The 23697-nt window shown below is 48.6% G+C and overlaps 1 protein-coding gene across 2 annotated transcripts; it reads right to left on the bottom strand.

Moving 5' to 3' along the window:
* Window positions 1-70: 70 nt before the first annotated feature.
* On the bottom strand, window positions 71-20403 carry DISP2 (dispatched RND transporter family member 2). 2 transcript variants are annotated; one of them, XM_074842480.1, is made up of 8 exons: window positions 20296-20403; window positions 12247-12693; window positions 9953-9982; window positions 7701-7824; window positions 6725-6840; window positions 6130-6248; window positions 5081-5178; window positions 71-4475 (listed from the first exon to the last, which is right to left on the bottom strand). In XM_074842480.1, exons 1-8 carry the CDS (start codon window positions 20364-20366, stop codon window positions 1056-1058), a joined length of 4425 nt encoding a protein of 1474 aa, XP_074698581.1. In that variant the 5' UTR covers window positions 20367-20403; the 3' UTR covers window positions 71-1055. The 2 variants fall into 2 exon arrangements, with proteins under 2 accessions (XP_074698581.1, XP_074698582.1); XM_074842481.1 differs by lacking the exons at window positions 12247-12693; window positions 20296-20403 and adding an exon at window positions 11693-11721.
* Between the last annotated feature and the right edge of the window lie 3294 nt (window positions 20404-23697).

Raw genomic sequence — 23697 nt, 5'->3', positions numbered from 1 at the left:
AATATATTAGGCATTTAAAAGATGAAGAAAATGAACCACAGTGTTCTCGGTGAAAATGAAACCACTCAGATTTAGGAAAGTTTGTCATAAGCATTTATTTTATGTCAACTTGTATCGAGAATGTTTTCTCTTTTTCAACAGACAAAGGCAAGGAAGTGTTTGTTTTCCTGTTTGTTTCTGGTAGAGGAAAAAAGATGTAAAATTCAAGATTCACCAGATATGCAAATTTTAAAAAGTTACATGTTTATGGCGAATGCCTTGAGTGGAAACAGCTATGAAGTTGACACACAAAGCACCCGAGTCACTGAGGGGATGAGGACACTTTTCTCAAAGGGGAAATCTCACACTGAAAATCTTTGGCAGTACTAGAATTTCTTCTGATAAAACAAATGGAAATTGTTACTGAAAACAGATTTGGGCTGGATTCTGCAGCCTCCTTCCTCCATGATCAGTAAGAGACTGTATCAACTCAGAAGTCTCGACAAGATTTTTTTATAATATCTGAACTATTTTGATGAGATCTGTGAACCTGGACTTCACATAAAAGCAATTTCTGATTCAGTAGAAAATGAAAGACTTTCTTTTTCTATTAACAATACGCTCTTCACTTGATATCTAGATTTTCAGTAGTTGCGGGTTCAGGTTTTGGAATTTTTTTTTTTTTTTTTAATGAGCTCTCTTTCTCCATTGTTAAATATCTGTGCAGATTCACGTCGTTATTTCTCTCCTATGTGACCTTGACAAGAAAACAAAATCTAACCACCTTGTAGGAAATGACAAAACAGGTTTCCTTGATAAGTTTTGTGGTACAGCTGTGAATATGGCACCAGACACTGGAAGGTCAAAGGGCTTGTACGCCATCAAGATTGATCTTGCATCCTCTCACTAGTATCAGATTTGCTGGTTCTGTGGAAACACAGGTGTTTGCACAGCTGAAATACTAAGAAATAGTCTCAGCTCTAGGAGAGGTGGGAGGAAAAAACTGATATTTACAGTTCCAAGGAGATTTTGCTTTCCCCTTTTGCTAGCAGTACAGTTTTGTTTTCTGCAAGGTTTCAGCTGTTGTAAGCAGAACTTTGTGCGCTAGATCGTTTGATCCAAACATCAGGCATGTCCGGTTGGCTGTTCGGTAACACAACTGGATCTTCGCTCCCTAATCCAAATCGATTTTTCCATGAAGAGCTGTTCTGCTGCGATGCTGCTGGAGAGATATCAAAGACAGTCTCCCTCAGGTCCAACCGCAGGGTATCTCTCTTCCCGTTCAAGTAACCTCTCTCTGTTTGACTGTACGAATCAGACAGCTCTAAGACATCAGGACAAGAACTGGCTGATTCAGCAAGCTTTAGGCCTTGCTCAAAATCACTAATCGACGTCTCACTGGAAATGTTGAGCATGTCAAAAGAGCTGCCAAGAGAACAAAGGCATCTGTGAATTTTGTAGATGTCAGCGGCAGGGAGATGGCTGTTGTCTGAGGTATAATCCGACTGCTGCTGGGCAGTGTCACTAGAGCACTGTGATTTATTGAGCTGCCCTTCTTCTTTCATGCCAGCCGGCTGGATATGGTCCAGTCCAGACCCATCCCAAGCTTTCAGACCATACTTTCGACATCGACAATCTCGGCAGAGTCTCTCCCTGTGAATTTCTGCTTCTGAGCTGCTGTGCTTGTAAGGAGAGGAAGTTTGCAAGGCAGGACACTGGCACAGGCCAACCTGCTGGTCTCCAAGGGTCTCCTGCAGGTTTTGTCTCTCCCTTTCAAGGGAGGGGTGCGTTCCCATTCTGGGGCATCTGTTGTCTTCCACTTGTGTGTCTTCAGAGAGCACTGACGGCCGGTTGGACAGCTTGCTCGTGGAAGTGCTGTTGTCAAAGCTGTCGCTCAGTTTTCTGGACAGGGGCTGGAGCTCGTATTGCTCATTTGCAGTGTTGGACTCCTGGACCTTCCGCAATCGGTTTTGCTTCTCGCTCCCCCCACAGGCAAAGCTTCCGTTCAGCCCTGAGTCATCATAGTAGTCTTTCATGGTGTGGGCACAAGGCCAGAGGATCTGCCCACAGTTCTTCTCTGGGCCAAAGAAGCAGCACAGCGACTGGAAGAAGAAGCTGGCAAACCCACAGCTGATGCACTTGATCATCATGATGAATATCCCCAACTTCCTATACGCCAGGACCGTCGCAGGCAACATAATGACCCCTGCAGAGAAGAGAGCAGAAGCTGCCATGGCCGTGGCACAGCTCATCTGCTTCAGGGAAAAGGCCACTCGGCTCAGGCGGTCAGAGTGGGGGCACAGATGATAGGAGATGCAGTAGTTGACGGTAAAGTCAACGGAGAGACCTACTGCAGCTGAAATGAAGAGAGACTCCACTGCATTGAGCTGCCACTCCAAGAGGACCAAAAGGCCAATGGTTACCAGGACAGTGCCCGCAATGGCAGTAACAGAGAAAACGCTAAGGAGAACATTCCAGGTAGTGAGCAGCAGCACCACGAAGGAAACGGCTATGGAGAGCCCCATGACCACCATCGTTTCTGTGCTGAGACTGTGCTGGAGATTGTATAGCTCTAGTTTACTGGTAAACCATCCATTCTGAAGCCCCACGGGGGCAGTTTTCATCTCCTCTGTTACCCAGAGGTTGATTTCCTCATAGAATTGTTTGGCTTTGCTGTAGTTGAAGCTATAGTGATAAATAGTCTGAAACTGCAGCACTAAGGCAGCGAGATTTCCCTCCCCATCAAACCTGAGGCCCAGATCGTACGTTTCTGCCCCTTCCCTGCCCTGTTCCAGCAGCATCATTTTGATGCAGTGTAGGAAGACTTCGCTTCCGTAAGGGAAAGAGAACTGGTTGCAGCAAAGGTTGAAGCTGTAGTCTCGCTGGGAGCACTGGCGACTGTCCATCCACCTGAGGAACTCCTCCATGAAGCACACGGTAGATTTCTGCTCTGCGTCAGGGTAATAGAAAGTTTTGTTCTTCACTTTTTGGCAGAATTCGAGGAGCCACTTCTGGGCATCAGGGTTTTGGATTGTGAAGGTGACGTCTGTCACTAGGGTGCCGTTGCTTTTTGGGTTGAAATGGTCCCCATTATCCACAGGCAGAATGCCCCAGACTATTGTGACAGGCATGCGCTGCCCTTCTCCGTGCTCCAGCCTCTCAAACATGAACTGGTGGCAGTACTCGGAATCGTACCTCTCAAAGGGGTGGCTCAGTCTAAACACCTGGACAGACGATGTCTCGAGAGTCGGGAGTTTGAGTTTGGGGTTGGAACAGGAAATGTAGGCACCTCCTATTGCTAAGGCAGCAAACCAGCAGATCCAGATGTACCGAAACTTGATGACCCCACACGGCAGAAGCTTTTCAAATAGCAGCTTGGAGGTTTCAGACAGCGTGTTCTGGAGACCCCTGAGAATGTAGTGGAGGGAGAGAGAGACTCTCTTATGGCCAGTGTTGTTCCAATAGTCTTCTGGCTTGTAAATGCAGGTCGTTGCTATGTAGCGCTCATACAGCACAGCCGAAGAAGGAAGCCAAGTCATCATGAACACCAGATTCACCAGCACAGAGGTGCCCATGTAAACAGCGAAGCAGCGGATGGCTATTATATTGCTAATGTAGCTGGCGTAGAAGGCCGCACCCGTTGTGAAGCAAGATGCCAGCATGAGATACGCAAAATGGTGCATGGTTTGACTCACCCACTGAGAAAGCCCAGCGGAAGGGTTCTGGCTCTTGCTGAGGTTCCAGAGGTCGAAGAAGACAAAGGTGTGGTTGGCACAGAGGCTGCTGAGAATAATGACTGCTGTCAGGTTTACAAAAGGGAAATAGGTGAATCTGAAGGCCACCTTGTACAAGAAGTAGGAGATCATTAAAGAACTGACAACAGCGAGCAGGACCATCAAGGTAATAAAGACTGAGCGTAAATAAAAAGAAATGCTTAGAAAAATAGCTAATATTGCCAGGACTGGATACTTAGTATCCAGTAAAAGGTAGTGCTGGAATAGTTTCTGCTTAAGGCCCAGGTCCATTCCAGTGATAGATGTATAGTTATCAAACAGATCCCAGGATTCAAGATTGTCTAAGTAGATCCCCATCATAGATGCACCTTTCCTTGTAGGCAAAAAGAGCAGGCTGTATTTGAGAGATGGCACCTGGTACTCCATCGTCTGGGGACTAAGAAAGTCTCTGTCAACCAAGAAGTGAAGAAGCTGGTAAATGGCATTGAAGCGGGTACATTTTTCTGGGACTTGGGCGCACTGAGAGTGTTTCTGTCGCACGGTCTGAGGACCTATGCAAGATGGAGTGAGGGTACCTTTGTGGTAGTCTGGAGCACAGGCACGAAGGAGAGCCAGGGTGTGGGAGATGTCTCCTTGGGTTATCTCCAGACACGAGGACCTGTTGTACAGCACAGCAATGTAGTTCCCCAGAGACCAGCTTGGGCAGCATTCGTTGGCTTCAGTACGTTGGCAGAGGTCTCTAAAATGAACATGTGAGCGTATCTGAAAAACACGAGGGAGCATCATGTCACACCCTCTCACAGCCCCATAGTGTTCCTTGCTCCCTGCAGTAGTAGTCCCATCCAGGTATACCAGCCATGGCTTGCCATCCTCCCCATGACAAACTGCAAGTGCTAAAGCTATGGAAACGTGCTAGCCTTTTGCAAAAATTAAACCCTGTCCATTATTTATAACCTCTGATTTGAAAGCTTGGATCCTATGGCAAACACAGCTAATCCAATTAAACTTCCCACTTGCAAAACTTGCTGTCACAGTCTCCAAGATGACAGCTCCATTTCGGTAATTAGGTTCTGCTGCCCAAAATTCCCAGCAGCTTCTGATGGACACCTTTGGCTTCTGGACCAAGCTCTTGCTCAGTGTCCGTTTATTCTTGTTTAATGGCAGCTGCTACTGTGCAGCTGGACTTCAGCGACAGGTGGAATCATCCACGTATTGCTAAGTAGGTAAAATGCTTTGGAGTCCTCTAGGCTGAAACCTGTTCTGTAGCTTATGTTACTTTTGTCTGGCTTCCTTTCAACTAGAGATTAAAGATTAGGGCAGCCAGAAAAGAGACAGTGTGTATATATGTTCTTCCTGACATGACTAACCTTGTCTTGTTCAATTTGACACATGGACTGAATAGCTTGCAAGTTCCATAAGCTCCCAGCAGTTGTGGACATAAATACCAGCTGGGAATAGCTCTTTTCTGAAATAAAGAAGAAAAGAATATTAAAGGATTAGGTAACGAAGGTGAATCAGCCGAGCTGTTTGGAGTAGACTCTCTGTTCATAGAAAAAAAAAAAATATATATATATATATCACTGTCTATATGACTGCTACAGAGGACTCCCCAAAGGGAGGCAGGTCACAAAGGCAGTGGCTTGTAGTGAGTGGTAGCATCTGCCTTGTGTGAGCTGCCCTCTGCTCCTCGCCCATCTGTCAGCAGCAGGAGAGCAGCGCTGGGGCATTTCCAAACCACGCTCTCCATGCTGTCAGCAGGATGTAGCGACTGCTGGCATCTGGGTCTGCACCCCCGTCACAAGCAAGTAGCTCGAGTTCAGCCAGGAGCTGCCAGGGACCTGCGGGTTTGGTGTTTGCCTGGTTTCCGAGGTGGAATAGAGGCAGAGAAGAGAGTAAACGTATCTGCATGCTGTTCCTCTTTCTTCTACTTCCTAGTGCCCATTTGGGGACAAATTTTGGGTGTCTTGGAGTTTTCTGCTTTTCTTTCCAGTTTTTATGCCATTTGCAAATTTCAAGAAGAAAAGGAACAGAGAGGGAGTGGGAGCAAAGAGGGAGTGTGGCTTACACCATTTTCTCAGAGTATTCACTTTTTATATGGGTAAATAGTGAAAACAGTAATTTACTGGTGCTTTTAAGGTATATTTCTAAAGGGAGAAAAAAGAAGTATGGCAAAAAGTTAAGAAGGAGAAACAACTCTTCTCCTGAATTTCAGAACAAGCCTTTTCTAACCGCCCGGTTATGAAGTGCTGGAAGGTCCGTATGCAAAAGGTGGCTGAGCTGTCATGGGGTGGTGTACACACTGCTTGCTCAGAGCACTTGCGGAACATTTCCCTGTCTCCTAAACTGCTCTGGCAGTTCTGTATGCTCTTGAGTTCTGGGTGTGTAATACTTACTACCCTGTCAAGATTTCACTCACCTGGGGGACCACAAAAGAAACCATCCGCTCCGTAGATCTGTTCCACCATTCTCCGCGTCCTCGCTTCTTGTTCTCCCTGAGCAGCCTTCTGTCCTCTGCTAATGCCAATGTCATCGTAGCTAGCAAGAGAGCAGATTAGTGTTGGAACTAGAGATCACCTGCCTCTGAGTTCTGTTCCCTGACAAGGCTCTGGTGCCACACATAACACTGCTGCAGCAGTAAGAGTCGTCACAGTCTTGAAAGAGCATTGCTTGGGTGGGAGCTTTTCTATATCGGGTTGACTGTCCCCCTTTATAGGGATCTTTGTGAGACTGAGTGAGAACCTGCATCCCCTTGTGCAGACTTGCTGAGTCGCCTCTGCAGCCTCTTAAAGGTAAACGGTGAAGTAATGCTTGAACAGTTTAGAGCCTAGTTGCTGGTTTCCAGAATAGGGACCCCAAGTCCATTGCAGGCAAACAGACTTTAAACTCTGCAGTGCCTTGGTCACTCTTAAGCGTAGCTTATATGTTGTAATTCACATAGATATGTTGGAACATTGAATCTGTAATTTGACAGCCAACATCTTCCCCAAACCCCCCAAACCAAACTCACATACCTTTTCTTCTCGGCATAGGGAGAAAGGGAAAAGGTCTTCTTGTAGCCTGTATGGCTCTCTACATTCCTCCACACAATGAGCTTTCTGCCAATGTCAGTATCTCGTGGCTCGAAACCCTGCAGCCAAGCAAAAAGGCTTTGTCATCAGCTTGCATTTTAGTTTAGCTTAGCTTTCCTTAATCCTCCTCCTAGGCACAGAGACTATATGAGATTATTACTGCATCTTGGAGAGAATCACAAATCGAATTTTGCCTGGAAATATTGCATCCCAGAGCTGACAGAAAAAAGTATTTCTCCTTTCCTTTCTGGGCAAAGATAGCTACAATTCTCTCTCCCTGATCTCATAAGACTTTTCTCATCCTCTTCAAGTAAACTAGCCACTTACAGAAATGGGAGTAATTCTCCTCTTCCTGGACAAACTCTAGTCTATTCTTATTTTCTCAGGATTCTTCCATTAACGAGTGACAGGGATGATTTTAGGAAACATGGGATCCTGCATGGAAAACAGGGCCCTGTGGAGCAGTGCTCTGAACGGGGCAGCCTCTCCCTTTCAAGAGCCTCGCACACGGGCTGTAGGAGCCAAAGCCAGGCCCTCTATCCAATCTCCGCCAGCCTAGCCAGTCCTTCTGGGCAATCCCGGCCTTCCAGCAGCAGGAGGGCAACAGAAGGACAACCCCGGTTTGTGCTGGCAGTGTCCCCACACCACCATGAGGGCACTGGGGCGAGTTCCCAGCATTGCTGAGAGATGGGCTGGTGGCTGTCAGGGTGTGGGTTAAGGACAGCAGATCTCTTATAAACATGGTCATTTTTTCTAGTGGCTTTAATGTCCTCCTTGATTTACTGCCCTGCCTCCCTGCCTCTACCTGCAGAGAAGGAAGGAAGTAAAGGCTCATTTTATATGGCAGAAAGAATATATCACTGGTTGGCCCGTGGATTTTCCTCACGCTCACATTGACGTAGTGTCTGTAGGGACTTACCATTAAGGGTTCTGAGAAGTCAGGCAAATTTCCAACAAGCAGGCCAGCTACAGTGCAAACCACCGCCGTCACTGAGCACAGCACCAGGACGGCTATGGGCCACTCCGCGATCATTTGAGAGTAACTGGAATCAACAGAAGAAAAAATGCAGCTGTTAAGGCGCTTCTGCTATTAGCACAAAACCTGCTGTTGAACCAATGCAGTGTTAGCAGAAGGAAGTAAAAGAATTAAGGCTTTCTGGTTTGAGCAATTATTTATTGAAGAGCTTAGAGGCTCTAGTACAGCTATTAACATATTATACCTCCAACTGGATGTTTGCAGGCAATTCTAATTAACTCGGGTAATTACATTTTGCCTCCTTATATTTTCCGGCTTTTTCAATCAGAAATAATAAAAACCAGACTCCTGCATCCTAGGGCAAAATGAAGCTTTAAATATTTAACTTAAAAGATTGCATTTAAAAAGAGCTTCTTTCTTTTTCTTCCCCGTTGTGCCATCTAAGCTAGTAGCTGCCTAACAGTCTGGCCTAGAGATTTTCAACCTGTAGACCCTGGGAAGTCTCTGGGCTATTCTGAAGGGTCCCCTAAAGATAATTATAGCAAGTCCGTTGTCCTTGGTCTAAATTCAGTCACTGTGTAGGGGCCTGCCTTACTGCTGGGAACTGTACGGACATCTGCGCAGAAGAAAGGGATGGAAACCACCGAGGTGCTGTGTAACCGATGCCAGGATTGCCAGCGGCATTCCGGAGTGGACGAGTGGCTTCTGCATCCGCAGGAGGAGTGAATCTCCCCCTGACACCAGCCTCAAAACCAAACGCTGAGCCTGTGAGCAGAGCCTCGCAGTGCAGCAGGGCATGTCTCCTTCAGGGTCTGGAGAACTCCTGCAAGCCCACGGGCCAGTGCTGTGCCTGGAATACGTATCAGCATGGTACAGTGCCACACATGGTTTTAATGCCATTTCTATACAAACAAAACCCTTCTCAGAGAAGCAGCTTACTCTGCCCAAAAGTATTTTTGCCCTGTTCTTAAAAGCTGGTCTAAAATTTTCCATCCAAGCTCTATTTTTCTTCTGGGACAATCTGTGTCTCCTATAGGATGATCTATCAAAGTTACTATCCCACAATTTTTACCAATGCAGGTTTTACTGCCTCAAGATTTGTGTCTTCCTCTAAAATATCTGTTAAGAGATAAGATACCAAAATGGGTTTCCTGCTCTGATTTGGCAGGTTCTAGGTATTTCTTCTGTGTTCTTATGTGTTTCTGAAGTATTAAGAAATCCTTTGTTCAAAAAGAGTTGACAAATATTTGAGCTTCACGGGGAAGTGAAATATTTATGAACTTTAAAGCCGCTGTGCCAGTGCATATCAGCCCCGAGGTGTAATGTGCCTGCTTGCCTGCTCTTTTGCTCCTCTTGCCTCCAACTTCACTGAGTCAAATAACGCAGCTATTTCTCCTAATTAGAAATGCTCCCAAGCCCTTCAAACAGCTTTTCACATGACTTTTGGTCAGGCCTGGTATTTTTTTCAATTTAAGACTGCCTTATCAAGTTTGTTTTCATAGATTAAGGCTTCGCTATGAAAATGAACAAAAATTGCCCTTTACGCATTAGCATACCTAATTTATGGAGGCTGTTTTGGGTGATCCCATGTCCAATTATCAGAAAGAAAAAAAAAAAAAAAGGAAAAAAAAGAATCAGCTGCAGTATGTGATGATGGAAGATACTTACCTAAACCTCCAGAAAAAATAGTTTACAAAAATCAGCTTCTAAACAGAAGTTGAAAGCAATCAAATTATTTTAGTTTTGAGAAACGTGTTAAAAATCCTCTGTCTTTTGAAAAGGTGAACTTGTTTCATGGATGAGCTATCCTCCTGCTTGCTCACCTGGTGGGCCAAGCTGGATTAATCTTTTATATATATATACACAGACATATACACACATATACATACACACACATACATACAGGGTTATTATATATATAAAAAGCTATTGTATGGACTACAGCCAGGCACCTGCCCCAAGAACAGCTATCAGGACAGTGCTGCTATTCATTAATGCAGGTTAAATTGATCTCATAAGCAAATTGAGGTTTTTCCAGGCGGATGGGAAGCCCTGAGCGGTGGGCGCTGACCTTGCCTCTGAAGCTGGGCCTGCCAGGGTGTCACCAGCAGTAGCACTCTGCGTTTCCTAACAGCAGGGTAGGAGAGCAATGATAATGGGGTGGAAGGACAGGAAGCTTTTGATATTAAACATACCTTTTTGGCATCCTGAAAGCTTTGTCATGTCTGCAGACAGAGAAAAAAAAAAAAAAAGATGCGTTCATTTATTATCTTCCTAGGAAGCACAGTGCGGGGCTGCTAATGAGCAAGGTAACCCTTCCAGGGGCTGGAGAGCACCAGGCTGAGCCACTGCTGCAAGAGTCTGGCACTGCATGCATTCGTTTAATGACTAACAGAGCCTGTTCCTCTCCCATTGCATTGGAACCAAACAGGATGGGAAGACGTAGTCACTCCTCATTTTTGCCCGTCTAAGGAAACCCCATAGAAAGTAACAGACATTAGCACTGTAATCCCATAGAAATCACACTGGAACTCTTATCCATGAAAATCTAGCTGCTGAAGTGCTTTCCTACTAAATTTTTAAATTGTTTCTTGACAAAAGCATACCTCTGTATTAAATTTCATGAGCTGGGCTAGCAATGCCTATAGATAGTTTTTATTTCCTGTTTATCTCAGGAAGGATTTTCCGAAGAGGTAGGTCTCACTTGTCTCCTGGGCCCTTCCAAAGTCAGCGCTTGTCCAGTCTAGAGGAGCAGAAGGCCAGTGGAGCTGCTTGAAACATTTTGCCAGGGTTTCCTTCCCAGAGGAGCGTTTGTCAGTCCTACTTGTAGGTCTCTGAGGGGCGAATTAAAGGAGCTTTTCCTTCCCCAGGGAATTCAAGGTTACATTTGTTACTGAGTCCCTCAGGGCAAGAAGAGCTGCACCTCAGTGGGTCACCATGTTCGGAGGGACCTTTCATTCTGCTCTCTGCTTCCACTGAAATGGCCCCTTGAAGTATGTGATGAAATATGTGGCAGCTCATCCCTCATGGCAGGTTGTTATGAATGGAAGAAATGAAAAAGCAATGGAGGAGAGTTCCCTGTGGAAGAGTCACTCTCAGGGGCACGTGTAATAAATCATACTGTGTTTTCCTCATCACACTAACGCTTGGTAGATTTGGGAGAGAGAGGAGCAAAGAAAAATTCTCACCAGACTATTAGAGAGGTCTTTTTCTGGCAGCACACTGTCCATCCTGTGCTAATTCTCTCACAATAGCTTCTCAAGCAGATTTGTTTGGATTAAAACCCCCATTCTAGCATTATTATGTTATCACTTTTCTGTCTGCTAGTGCTGCACATTCTGCCAGGGATTTGCAATCCAGCTGCGTTTCCTACTTAAATAACCTGTTACAGAGAACATCGTTGACAATTTTGTTGATAGCGTGCGAGCTAAAAAGGATCCAGGCTCCACTCCTCTCACTGCAATTGCTCTACACTGCAAACAGAAGCAAATTAAATCCTCTGTTGATGGCTAGAAAATGGGACCATAAAGGGCTTTTGTGCCTAACCCTGCACGGCTGCGCAAAGGCAAGGAAGGAATCCTGTGCCAGCTTTTCTCAGACTTTGGTGGCCACTGCTCTGGTAGCACAGCGATCGTGGTCTTCAGCGCCAAAAGTGGACTCCAGAAGGCACAGGCAGAGAGGAAGGATGATGCTGGCTGGAGGGAGCAGAGGTTGGAGCTCTGGCTGTTGGGGACATCCACCTGTATGTGTCCTTACAGCGCTGCCCGAGAAACATCCATTGCCCAGGCAAGTCTCCGCAGCGCTCTGCACACAAATGGAGTTTGCCCGATTCTGCCATGGACAGAATTTACACCCTTGTGGCTGACCAACCTGGAGAACCATATAATCTTCCCCACTTTCATTCTTCTCACTGTTCAGCTGTAGCAGGTGCTTACCATCTGCTGCCTCTTCCTTCCAGCGGTGGGGGCAAAAAAAGAAATTAACTCTGCTCTTATCACTGAGAAACTCTGCCAAGAAAAAGAATTAGCCAGCTGGATGTCTTGCAGCACAAAAGGAGAAAATACAAATATCACAAAAGATGGACATGGTCAGGGCTGCACGATCTAGGAGCAAGCCGAGTGACCTTGGCTTTGTCCAGTGAGTCACATTGAGAAGCAAATCCTGCCTCTCCCTGGTGTGGGAACGGCAGCTCTCAGGAACGGCAGCTCTCCGGGAATGGCAGCTCTCAGGCACAGCAGCTCTCTGGGAACGGGAGCTCTCGGGAACAGCAGCTCTAGGGAACGGCAGCTCTCCATACACTCTCCACAGAGATGGAGAGAGCGGACTGGATCCCTCTGTGCATTTTGGGGCAGCTGCTGTCCCAAACTGAAGAGCAAGCCCAGGTTTCGTGCATACCCACCCAGACCCTTCCCATCCCTCCTGCTTCCCACCACAACGTTCAGGAGATGCTTTCTGGAAGCTCCTGAACTGCTCCACATGTGCCTCTCACCTGACTGTTACTATGTGATGCTGCACCGGCCGTCGCTGCCCGGGGGACCACTGTTTCCAGGAGGTTTCTGAGGCCTCGTGGTGGGAAGCTGGTGCAGGATCCCCGCTGGAAAGGTGGGAACACAACATGGGCCTCTCGCCGTGCCCAGGAAGCGGAGGCAGGCCGTAGCTGCCTCGGGGCTTCTGCTGGGTGCAGGGGTAGTAGAGGTGATGCTGCTGTGAGTCCTGGGAGCTCGATGGCACCTGGCCGTTGGACTGTGTGGAGACTGGCCCAAGCGTGTGGCTGGAGGAGGGCAGGCGGTCTCCCCCCAGCCTGGGGGATGCAGGAATGGGGCAGTGATGGACCGGGCAGATTCTTTCCCAGGAAGTGCCACTGTAGCTGGGCTCGGTGTTCCCGATCTCTGGCATGGCGAGACAGGTCTGGCAAGGTCCTGCATTTTGTTTTTCTCTGTGAGAGAAAAGAAGGGTATGGTGAAACCCTTCTCTGTTAAAACAGCAGGGTGGTAGAAAGGCTACGCAGGGGAATCGCATCCTGCAAACGGGAGACTCTCACAGGCCTCCCACGTAACACAAGATGTAAAACCTCACCCGCTATTTGCTGTACTGACAGCCAGTCTCCAGGCTGAGCTGGATTATGCTTTTTATAAAGATATCCGTGACTCACTCAAGGATTCCAACTGATGGAGAATCCATCACATTTTGTGTGTGTTGCTCCAAAATTTTGAAAAATTGGGTTAACATCCCCTCAAAGAATTCTCCAAGATATTTCACTGTGGAGGGAGCAGAACACACTGGCTGGTGATAATGGCAGGGTCCTAATGCAGGACCACAGAGTGACTACAGAGATCCAGGGAAACGGAAACCAGAGGAGACTGCATTTGAAGAAGACACTCAATCATCAGCTCTTCTTGGGAAGATGAATTTGTTTGATTGCTCTGCAGAAGGACTGGCACTGCTCCACGTTGCGAGAGGGGGAGAGTGAATCATCCCTGGCACTAAAAAACCTGAACAGTGAACCTGATGGCCGTGACGGTGTGAAAGGGGCTTCAGCCTCCAGCCTGGCACGTGCCCTCATGGCTCCGTGTCCTGCAGACTCTCCACTGGGCTCTTCAGGAACATCTTAGACACGCCCCTCCCAAGGATGACAGGAACAGATATTAACGGTCTTGGTATTAGGAAGGAGATGGACTAGGATCTCTCAGGATCTTTTGAAGCTTGACTTTCCTCTGACTGCTCAATTTACTCAGACAAAACATTTGCAGACTTCAGTTCCCAAGCAATGAGGTCTCTGCAGGATGTGCTTTCTTCTCTCCAAGGAATTTAAAAAAATATTTCATCCCTACAGTTCTTGATTGATGGAGCCTGAGAGATTTTGCTAGCTCAGAGAAAGTCTGTATAATACATTGAGGGACTGCTTAGTCTGTGTGACACCAAAAACCCCTTCACATACGATAGACTGAGGTCACACTGACCCCAGAAACGCCTCAGGAATTGCTGTCTCAAGAGATGCAGCTGGCCAAGGTGTGCAGGAGGTTCAGCAGCACCCTGCAACCTGGAGCTCAAAAAGAAAGTGCAGTAGGGAAACAGCAGTAGCGTCCGGGCCTTGTTCAGAGCACGTGCCATGGTGTCTACAGCTGACTTATATGTCCTGCCCTAGTGTCTGGCATCGAGGACTAGGGATGACGAATGAATCGGGCCAGCGAGAATCACAGAGTGTCTCAAGTCATCAAAGAATTATGAGTGCTGGAGCAAGACTAGAGTGAGATGAACTTTAACCTCAGGCACCTGATGTGATGTGGGAAAAAATGAAGGCAGAGTCCCTCTTATTTATTTTTCAGACAACCACAGAAAAAGACAGAATTTTATCAATTACGAGTCTCTGGAATTGCACCCAATGGCATGATAATATCAATGCCAAAAGGGATTTGAAGAATACTGTTAGCTCAGTATTGCTTGAAAATTGGTATTTTTTCCAGAAGGAAGGGACATACTGGCCTTGGTAGCTTGTGCTATGTACTTTCCGACACCAATTGAGTTTATCAATACTGAGAAACTATATTTCATGATTGTACAAAATGGGTTTATTTCATTAAAATTGTTACAACAGAGGTAGTAGTTTGTGGTAGCAGTTACACCAGTGCTGATGTGGAGACTCATGGCACAGACATCTCGCTCAGCTTTACTTGCACAGTGTACCAGTCCAGGGACTAGTAACAACGAAGTCTCAATTGATTAGACACCACCCAGAGCTAATTTGAGTTTTTAAGCCAGAAGACAGCTGCAGCATAGTTACAGACATGGATGGCGTGTTCGTGGGCCCTCATTACAATGAAACTGACTTTACAAGCAATAACCGACGTTCAAATGCAGATTTTCTGAAGCTCTGGCAGGAGGGGGGAACTACATGGGGGATTTTACTTTGGGCTGTCAAATTCCTTTGCTGAATGTTTTTTGGTAGTGGCCGAGGAAGGAGAGAAGAAATGGCAAAATGATATTAAAATAGTTGGCAAATACCAGTGTCTGTTAAGTGAGCTGCCTTAGAAGAGGCCGTACACCCAAAAAGAGCAACGTCAGACAGAATCTGTGAGGCCATTAACGTTTCCTGTGACAATAGATACACAAAGTGACTGAAAGAAGTCAAAGTTTGCACTGGAGCTGGTGCCAGCAATGCAGCAGGCAGATGCATGCACACCTCACTGAGATAAGCCAGAATGATTGTCCCCAGCAGGTCCAGTGCTTGGTTGTCTCTGCTCCACAGCCCTGAGTGCTGGTAAGACTCGAGCTAGTTCAAGGTAGCGAGAGGGAGAAGCAGGAGCTCCTGGGCAGACTGTGACAATGACATCCCATTCACCCAAGAATTTGTCAGAAGAAATAATACCAGCCACGTTGTGTGAAGTCCTTGCTGTCCTGTCACAGGTGGATTAGTGGCAGGATTACCCAGGGTTTCAAGTGCATGATTTGTGTTATAGCTCTGTATAAAGGTACTTTACAACAGAGGACTACAGATTTGTCACTGGTGTATATGAACGCAATACATGAGGTTATAAATCAAATACCAGCAGAGCTGTTCAGGAGATGTAATCTAAGGTCCTGTCTGGAGCTGTGACAGCCTCATCAGAGTCATCCCTGCACTGGGAGGGGTTCAGGTTCAGCTGTACTGGTGCAGCACAGGGCAGCTGCACTGCAGACAGACAAAGGAAAGGTTACCATCTGTGGTAGTCAACAGATAAAATGGCATCTTTAATTAGTCGTTGCCCATCTCTACTAATTGTAGAACCAACCTGACTGGGAGATGCTAACCACCACATTCCCTACAGCTCTGGCGAGCTGCGGGGGCAGAGTTGGTTTGAGAGAGTGGGGCCTGGCGAGTCCCTCGATCCCCTCTCTCCAGCCCAAAGTGTAACTCATCTCACTCTCCCCAGGTGTCCAGAGACTCAAGTGCAGGTGCATCTTATTTGGGGTTTGTAGTTTTGTACTAGTAGTCCTGGGTCAGAGAATTTTCATTTGAGAGCTGGGACTGTGGTAAGTGTTATGCTTTGGCAAGGTTTTCTCACTCTCTTTTCTCACTCCCTTTTTGATGCTTTTAAGTTACTATTTTCCCTCTGCCTTGACCCTGTTGTTTTTCCTAATTTTTGTACACTTTAAATAGGAGATGCTTTTCTATTCCATATGTCCAAAAATGTGCATAATAATTCACAGGGACACTGCTGCACTGACAATTTGTGCTTTCAGTATTCCCACACCTGTACAATTTTTGTGTTCTTTTTTTTTCAAAGTAAAAAAAAAAGTCCTTTTTTGTTTAAATTGCTGGATCTGCACAGGAGACAGGGACCAGAGGCTTTTCATAACTAGTCTGATGGCTGCAGTGCCACGTCTGCCTCATCTGATGGTGAATATGTAACACTGGACAGAAGAAAAAGGCTTTCACAAAAAACACTTTGCAGATGGTTAGGGAGATGCAGGAAACGTGAAATGAAAAATTCCTCCTCCAAAAACCCCTCAGCTACAAAACCTCCTGGTGAGGAAAGCAGATGCCAAACTCTTGGATATTGCAGATTGCCTCCAGTTTTCATGCACATACGTTAATATATTTGCTTCTAATATTTCACATGAAAGCCCATTCTCCTTGTTTACCATCTTTGCTGAGAAACACTGTCAAGTTCTGTTCTTCCCCCGCATGTTGTCTCTTAACTCAATCCCCTGCCTGCTCAGTGACTTCATATTTTAGAATAACTTTGGCTAGTTCAAATCATTCACTCGTGACTCTTCTTCATTATCTCCTTTTCAGACTAAACAATTACAGTTCTGTCAGTCACCCTCGGGATATGAGTTCCCTTATGCTCATCTCTTTCCAGCTCCATGACGATGTGACCTTCGTTATCCAAAATCTCCAGGGAAACCTGGAGCTCACAAATACTGATGGGGTTGGATAATCACTGCTGGCAGTTCTGCAGAATTCGAGTCTTCACTCGCTGCACTCCCAATTAGCCGTAGTGCTGGCGGGCTTAATGTCTGATATGCTGAGGTCTGCACCAGAGATGTAGGCTGGTCCTTCTTTGCCTGCAGCCATGTCGCTGTTACTCTTCTGGGCCCGCAGGACCCTGAACTATGCTAGAAAAATGGTTGTAGAGGAGTTTCTGCTCTCTGTTTACTGTCAGGCAGGAGAAGAGGTGGGCAGAGCACTGCACTGGACTCTGCCACGCTGACGCTGACAAAGACTAACATCAGGGGAAGAGAAACATTTTTTTTTTAATGTTCATTCCCAGTCTGGACTGTGTCAGATATTTGACATCTTTGGGACTGAGTGGGCAGAAATGGTCTCTCAGCCACAGGAAAGCCTATCAAGGCAGCGTGGCAGCTTCCATTTCCTTCTCCAAGCTCAGTTGGAGTCAACCAAAGAGATGCTGGGAAAAGAGAGGATGAGGAGGTGTAGGGCAAGGGACAGAGGGGAGTTAACTGCTCCTGTGAGCCACAGCAATGAGCTGCATTTCTCACACTCTTGCTTCCCCATCTCTTCCCTTGAGATGTCTAATGACAGTATAACAACCCAATTTATGAAACGGCCCGAGTCGCTCTGAGTGCGGCAGTGCCTTTCTGAGAGGAGTACCAGGGCATAGGCAGCCGACCTCCTGGGGGGCACCCAGCAAAAGGACAGGAGCTTCTTCCCACAAGAAAACAGGCAAGATGAGGTCAGGATTTTGAAGGAGACAGCTTTCTGCTGTTCCACCTCTGCTGGGGCACGGAGCAGCGGTAGGCACTGCAGAGGCTGTGGCAGGGGCCAACCTCCCGCTGTGGAGCTCAGGCAGGGCCCCGCAGAGGTGTCAGCAGGACACGGCCTCAGCTCCCCACCCCCCAGCCTGAGCACCAAAGCCCCCACAAAGTTTCCATGCTGGAAACATGCCGTGTTGGCCGCCTGCCCCCAGCCCCTTCCCCCTCGGGATGGCTTCGCTCTGCCAGCACAGGGAGCTGAGCGCGGGCAGAGGTGGTTTTGCGGGGCACGGAAATGACAGCACACGTTTTTTTGGTGCATGTCTGCTCCTGCTTCTCCGTGAGCCCCGCAGCAGGAGAGCGCATGTGTCTCGGAGACAGAAAAGGGCCAAAAATATTCAGCGTTTTGAAGGAATGGCTTCTTTATTGGTGTTCCTAATTCCACCCTCATCCCCAAGACCGTTTCTACAAGCACTTCTTTTTCATTTAATAGATTATCTCACCCTTTGCATACTAAGCAGAGGATCAGGAAAGCAGCACTTTGCATATGAAAGGTGGGAAACACCTACCTAGTGAATGGAGCTGTCTGGTGCCCGAGTCAAACTACAACTTCTCCTGTTGACAGAGGAATCTCAAGGGGGAATAAAAACAAGTGAGAGAAAGGGCAAGAGTCAGTGTCTTGACTACAGCCAGAGCCATTTCCTTTCCCTGGAAAGGTTCCTTTCCCTGGAACCTTTGCTCAGTTAGACATTAAGCACTGCAAAATTTCATTCATAAAAAAAAGAAGCTAGTTTTCTTTCCCTTTTTTTTTCTTACCTCTAGCAAGGTTTTACTTGCATATCAGCTGTTCAAGCTTTCCCAAATGGAAAAAAAATATAAATTCTTTCTGAATTAAAACCACGTGCTTGCTACAGGTCAAATTCCATCTAGACTAATGGCTTGTTCTTTGAGAGCTGTAAATGACTTTTTAAGAACAGGTTTTTATAATGGGATTTAAATAGAGGTTTTCTCTTTGAGCATAGCCCCAGCAAAACAGCACTGGAGCTCTCAAGAAAAAAGAGCTTCTTGGCTCATGTTTTCTAAGGAGATAAGAGTGCCCTTTTCCAGAGGGTAGGGGAGAGTTCACTGTGTTTCCCTCTCACCTCATTTCCTAGCTCCCCTGTCTAGCTGGCAGGGAGAGACGGGCACCTCCTGTGCGATTCATCGCCTCCTCAGGCTGGGTCATGTTCTCGTGCACTGAAAAATGTCTGTGTAGTTGCTATTTGTTTTGCTTTTTCGGTCTTGCAGCAGGATAGTGCGTACCCTTGAGAAGACCTACAATCTTTTTGTTAATGAGACTCCTGAGTATGTTAAATCATCATGAAAAATTAATGAGTCTGCAAAACTCTGCTTCCCACGTAGTCTGCCAAGAAAAGTTTAGTTTTATAATCCTTTCCACTGACTCGTGTGAAGAGCTGTACCTTCACCCGGGCAGCTCTGGTGCTGTGGGGTGGGATACGAGCAGCCGAAGGGCTCTGGGTCCCCACACAGTCCTCAGTACCAGGATAGCTCCGGACCCAGTCTGCTCTATCTATGCTGGCACTGTAAGCGCCAGTAAAATCAGGTTTTCTAAGCCTTGTTCTGAAGAAAAAAGAAACAAAATGAAAAGGAAGGGAAAAGCAAACACCCCCTTGCTCTCCCAGTCTGAAGGAAGCCAGAAGGAAGACAGCTTTTTCAAACGTCTGTATTTTTCCAAAGCTGAGTTGAGCATTGTTGGTAAAGAGTGCTGGCCAGGAGCAGAGCACGGGGAGTACCGAGCTTGCCCTGTCGCGGCTCTAAGAGCCTTGCATAAAGAAGCCTTTATGTATACGCATGCTCGGGAGTGAGCGAGCTATCTTCTGGTGCTTTATTGCCACAAATTTTAGTTCCTGAGTGAGCAACATGAGTGAAATTCTAAACACACCTGGTTCAGAGGGCTTATCTCTGTAGGTAAACTCTGACAGGCTGCAGCGTTCATTTCTAAAGACCTGTTTGAGCGAGCAAGGATTACCCAGGCATGCAGAGCTAATGGGGCTTCGGTGACAGCTCTGACCCCACAGAATGCCCAAGACTTAAACCAGCGCTGGGCTCTGTGACAGTCACCCCGCGAGCACCGAGACCCAGAAGCGCCCCAGCCTCTGGCTGAGACCTTCCCCGTTGTCCAAAGAGAAGGGGCTGCCCCGTTGGTTGCCTGGGTGGGTGGGGACGGCTCAGCACCGCCATCCTGGACCAGGCAGAAGTGAAACTCTTTGGCTTTCTGAAGGGGTTTGTGTGCTGTTGGCCTCAGGGTGTGCTCTGATGAAAGAATCTGAGGAGCTCGGCAGGTCTGTTGCCTCCTGTCTAACAAATGGCAGCGTGCTTGCAAATTTGGGGATGGCTCCTTGCCCGTGGCCATGGGCTTGTTGGTGTTTCCAGAAAATGACAATGACCGTGGCTGCCAGCCTGGTTTAAGACACCAGGTAAGGGAGCGTATGGTGCAGGGAGGGGAAGAGGAGGCCTGCGGGGTTTTCCAGAAAAAAACCCGTTCAAGTGGGAAGCCTGCTTGCCCCTAGCCTAGCGCAGCGAGCACTCGGAGCCACGCCGGCCTTCCCCACCAGCAGCTCGTCCGCTGCGGCGGAACGGAGAGCTCGCCCCGGGGCAGGACAGAACCCACCGGGGAGGCACAGCCCGGGCATCCCCCACCCTCCCAGGGGCGGCGGCCGCACGGACCTCCCGACCCCAAACCCGAGGCGGGGCGGGGTGGGGGGGGCAGCTGAGGGGCTCCCCCCCCCACCTCCCTTCGCCCCATCCCCGCCACCGGAGCCCCGTCCCCCGCGGTCCTTACCCGGGCGAGGCGGGGCGGCGGCCGCGGCGCGTCCCGGGGGGCGGCGGCTCCCGGCGCGGAGCCGCCTCCATGGCCGGCGGCGGGCGCTGTCCGCACCCGCGGTGCTGAACGCTCCCGGCGCGCCGCGGCGCTTGCGCGGCCGCGGAGGCGGGCCCGGCGCGGAGGGCCAATAGCCGCGGGGGTGGGCGCGGAGGAGCTGCCGCCTGCCCCGGGAGCGCGGAAGGGGGGTGCGGGGGTGGGGGCTGCGGGGAGAGGCCACTCCGGGCCGCCCCGCTCGTCCCTCCCACCCCCGGCGCTGCGGGAGCCGCCGGGCACATGGCGGGGCAAGGGGGCAGGGGCTGTGCCGAGATGGGCCAAACCGCCTCGCCCGGCCCCAAAATCCCCTTCCCGGCCTCACCCCGAGCAGCGCGCAGGTCCTGACGCCGGGGGTGGGACGGGGGGAACAGCGAGGGGGGCTGCAGGTTCAAAGGGCGCACAGATCCCGTTGGGTGGCAGGTCCCTCGGCCCTGCGGAGTCATGCCCATGCTTTGGCCCAAGGTGGGAAAGCTCCCAGAAGTGCTCCTGGGCGGCCTGGCAGGTGCAGGGCAGTGCTCTGAAGTGTGTGGGTTCACCCTCTGGACTTCAGCAGCATGCAATAAATAAGCAATTTGATGAAATAGATGGTAGTTTGGAAACAACTGAGTCGAAAGCACAGAGAACACAAGGAGGTCAGACATGTTCACCTCCCTGGGATCCTGCTGTCGTCGTCTGCTGATACCATGAAATGGCGCTGGGCTGCGTGGCAGCCACCCGCCGTCCCCTTGTGCCGTGGGGAGGGCTGCCCACGGAGCCTGTGGAATCCTCGGGGTGGCTGCTACTTCCACAGCATCTCCCATGCCAATGACCATGGCATTACTTGTGCTATGAAGGGCCTGGGCCTTTCATGTGACTGTTTGTGTGGCCATGGGAGTGGCAGTGACCTTCTCCCTGCTCACCATCCTGTGTGTGGCCATGGTGATGACTACGACCTTCTCCTTTCTCGTGGCCATGCCTGTGGACCTCACTGTGGCAGTGACCTTTCTTATGAGGTTGGCATCCTTTTGCTTCATGTGCTGCAATAAAGCTGAAGAAAAAGGGAGAGAATGAGACTGGAGAGTATCCTATAACTCCCACTAATCATCTAACTGCTTAGAAGCAGCCCTTCCTGCCTTAATGCCCAGGACAGTTTAAAGAACAAAAAGCTTTTCCTAATGCCAGGGTGGGTGACTCTGACCATAGGCTGATGCCTCTCCCCACCCATCAAGAGGGAGTTTCCAAGGACAGGCTGCAGGCAGTGCCGGTGTCGCAGCACAATGATGCCTGCCCAGATGGGTCACGGGGTGCTGCCTGCACCCAGGGGATCCCAGCGTGATAATCCCTGCCCGACTGGGTCACAGGGTGCTGCCAGCACCCAGGGGACCAGCCTGCTTTTCTGAACCTTAGCCACAGAAACATTGCTTGCCTGGTAGGATCCGACACGCTGTGAGGAGCAGCTATGGAGCAGCTTGTATTACGTGGCCCAGCAGGAAAGACTGAAACCTGGTATCTGCTGAAAAGATTGGCTGGCATTAATGTGATGACAAGGACATGGGTGCTATTTCCTTTCCTTTCTTCCCAATGCTAAATAATAATACTTGTGACAGTAATGATAATAATAAAGCCATGGGAGCGGAAAGGGTGGTGGGAATAGGCTGAACTGCAAACATCCCACCACTTCTGACAGACAGCCGCATCTTGCAGCTTTTAGTTTGGCTCAGCCTGATGTGTGAACTCCTTGTCTGTGAAGTGGGGGTGATCACACCTCCTCACTCCCACAGCTTGCCAGGTTTCTTCTGTGGCCTGCAAGGTATTTGACACATGGATTTATTTTTTAATTGCCCTTACCCAGGGGCCACAGCAGGGCTCATGCTCCCAGCTGTCTGTGAAGCACTGCGGGAGGCAGTTGGGGGGCTGCCCCATCCCTCTCAGGGCTGTTGCTACACGACCGGGGCTGGAGCGCTTGGTTGGTACGTCACGTTGGCTTTTTTTTGCTCTTCATCAGCACAGGAACTGGCTCTTTGCCATGGCAACCCACATCGGAGACCTGCCAGCATCAGACGGGTCCAGCTGGTCCCTGGTGTCCCTCCAACATGAAGGAAGGTGGAGGAGGGTGAGCGAGAGGGACAGAGAGAACCAAAAAAAGGTAGAAGCAAAGGGAAAAATAGCAAAAAGGGGAGGTGCAGGGTCAGGAATATTAAAAAAGCCAACAGATTTAATGGATTCATGTGGAAAAGAGAAAAAAGCTGGTGAGCAGGGAAAAGAGGAGAGGGGGAAAGGAGAGGGATACTATATGAACAGGTGAATGGGACGAAGGTGCACTGGGGGCGATGTGAGAGGTGGCTGAGGGGTGAGGCAGGTTTATGAAGCTGCTGTGCTGCAAAAACCCCTCTGTCATCTGAGACAGCAATTCTCTGCTGCTGACCCAGAGAAACTTGTGGGATCCATCAGCTACTCCTCATTCCATGAGAAGTATCCAAGAGCAGAAAGCCTGCTGGCTCAGGGCTTGAGTTCCCCAAGCAGGGCTAGAAACCTCTGCTAGGAAAAGGCTTAGGTATTCACACATGGAAAAAGGTCAGAAAGCACAAAGCACGGCTCCTGGGAGAGCCAGGGCAAACATCTCTCCACCTCATACCCATTGCCTCCACAGGAGGCAGGGTGAGGTAGGAAGGCTGCCCAGGGATTGCGTAACAGAGTCCTGGGAGGAGACATGGGTATTTTTGACACTAATCAGTATTTGTGGCAGTTGAAGACAGATTTCTTACCTCTCCTGCTTGACCTGTGAAAGAGAGAAGAGAAAAAAACTTTGCATTTGAGCTTTGATACATTTTTTAATTGAAGCATCTCTTTTCTTTGTTTTGTACAGCTTATTGCTTCTCCTGGCCCTCCTGCTCACCATCCACTTGCATTTCTTTCACAAACAAAAAGCACAACACTGTCTCTGCAGCTCTCCTCTCTCTCTTAAAGCCTGAGTCAGAAGGGAATGCGACATTTCACTTGCTCTGTGTGTGTGCAAAGTAGTGTGCAAAGGAGTACAAGCCAAGCTTTAGGAGTACAAGCCAAGCTTTAGGAGTACAAGCCAGGCATATCCTTAGAGCATTCTAAAGAGGCGGAATAAGGCTTTAACTTGATGGGCTGGCAGACGTGACCAAGAGCATTTCCCAATGGCTTTGCTTTGCGCTACAGTCACCATTCAGTGTGGCTCATTTGCCGGGGCCCTATCTTAGCACAGGTACTTTCAGCACAATTCCTTTTCCTTCAGCACAAATCACCATTTCCCCAAGCAGAATTTAGCTGGGTTCACGATGTCCTGACTTCTGTTAGCAGCGCTCAGCATTTCACAGCCCG

This window comes from Strix aluco, chromosome 16 (genome assembly GCF_031877795.1).
Source record: "Strix aluco isolate bStrAlu1 chromosome 16, bStrAlu1.hap1, whole genome shotgun sequence".
NCBI lineage: Eukaryota > Metazoa > Chordata > Aves > Strigiformes > Strigidae > Strix > Strix aluco.
This window is presented reverse-complemented; position numbering and strand designations above follow the sequence as displayed.

Bases quoted from the DNA above. Each gene is read 5' to 3' on its own strand.
- DISP2 (XM_074842480.1), bottom strand. From the start codon at position 20,366: ATGGAGGCGGCTCCGCGCCGGGAGCCGCCGCCCCCCGGGACGCGCCGC. The intron at 9,983-12,246 runs GTGAGAGGCACA...CTCTGTCTGCAG, and splicing joins CATCACATAGTAACAGTCAG to ACATGACAAAGCTTTCAGGA. The intron at 4,476-5,080 runs GTTAGTCATGTC...CGTGTTTTTCAG, and splicing joins GTCAAATTGAACAAGACAAG to ATACGCTCACATGTTCATTT.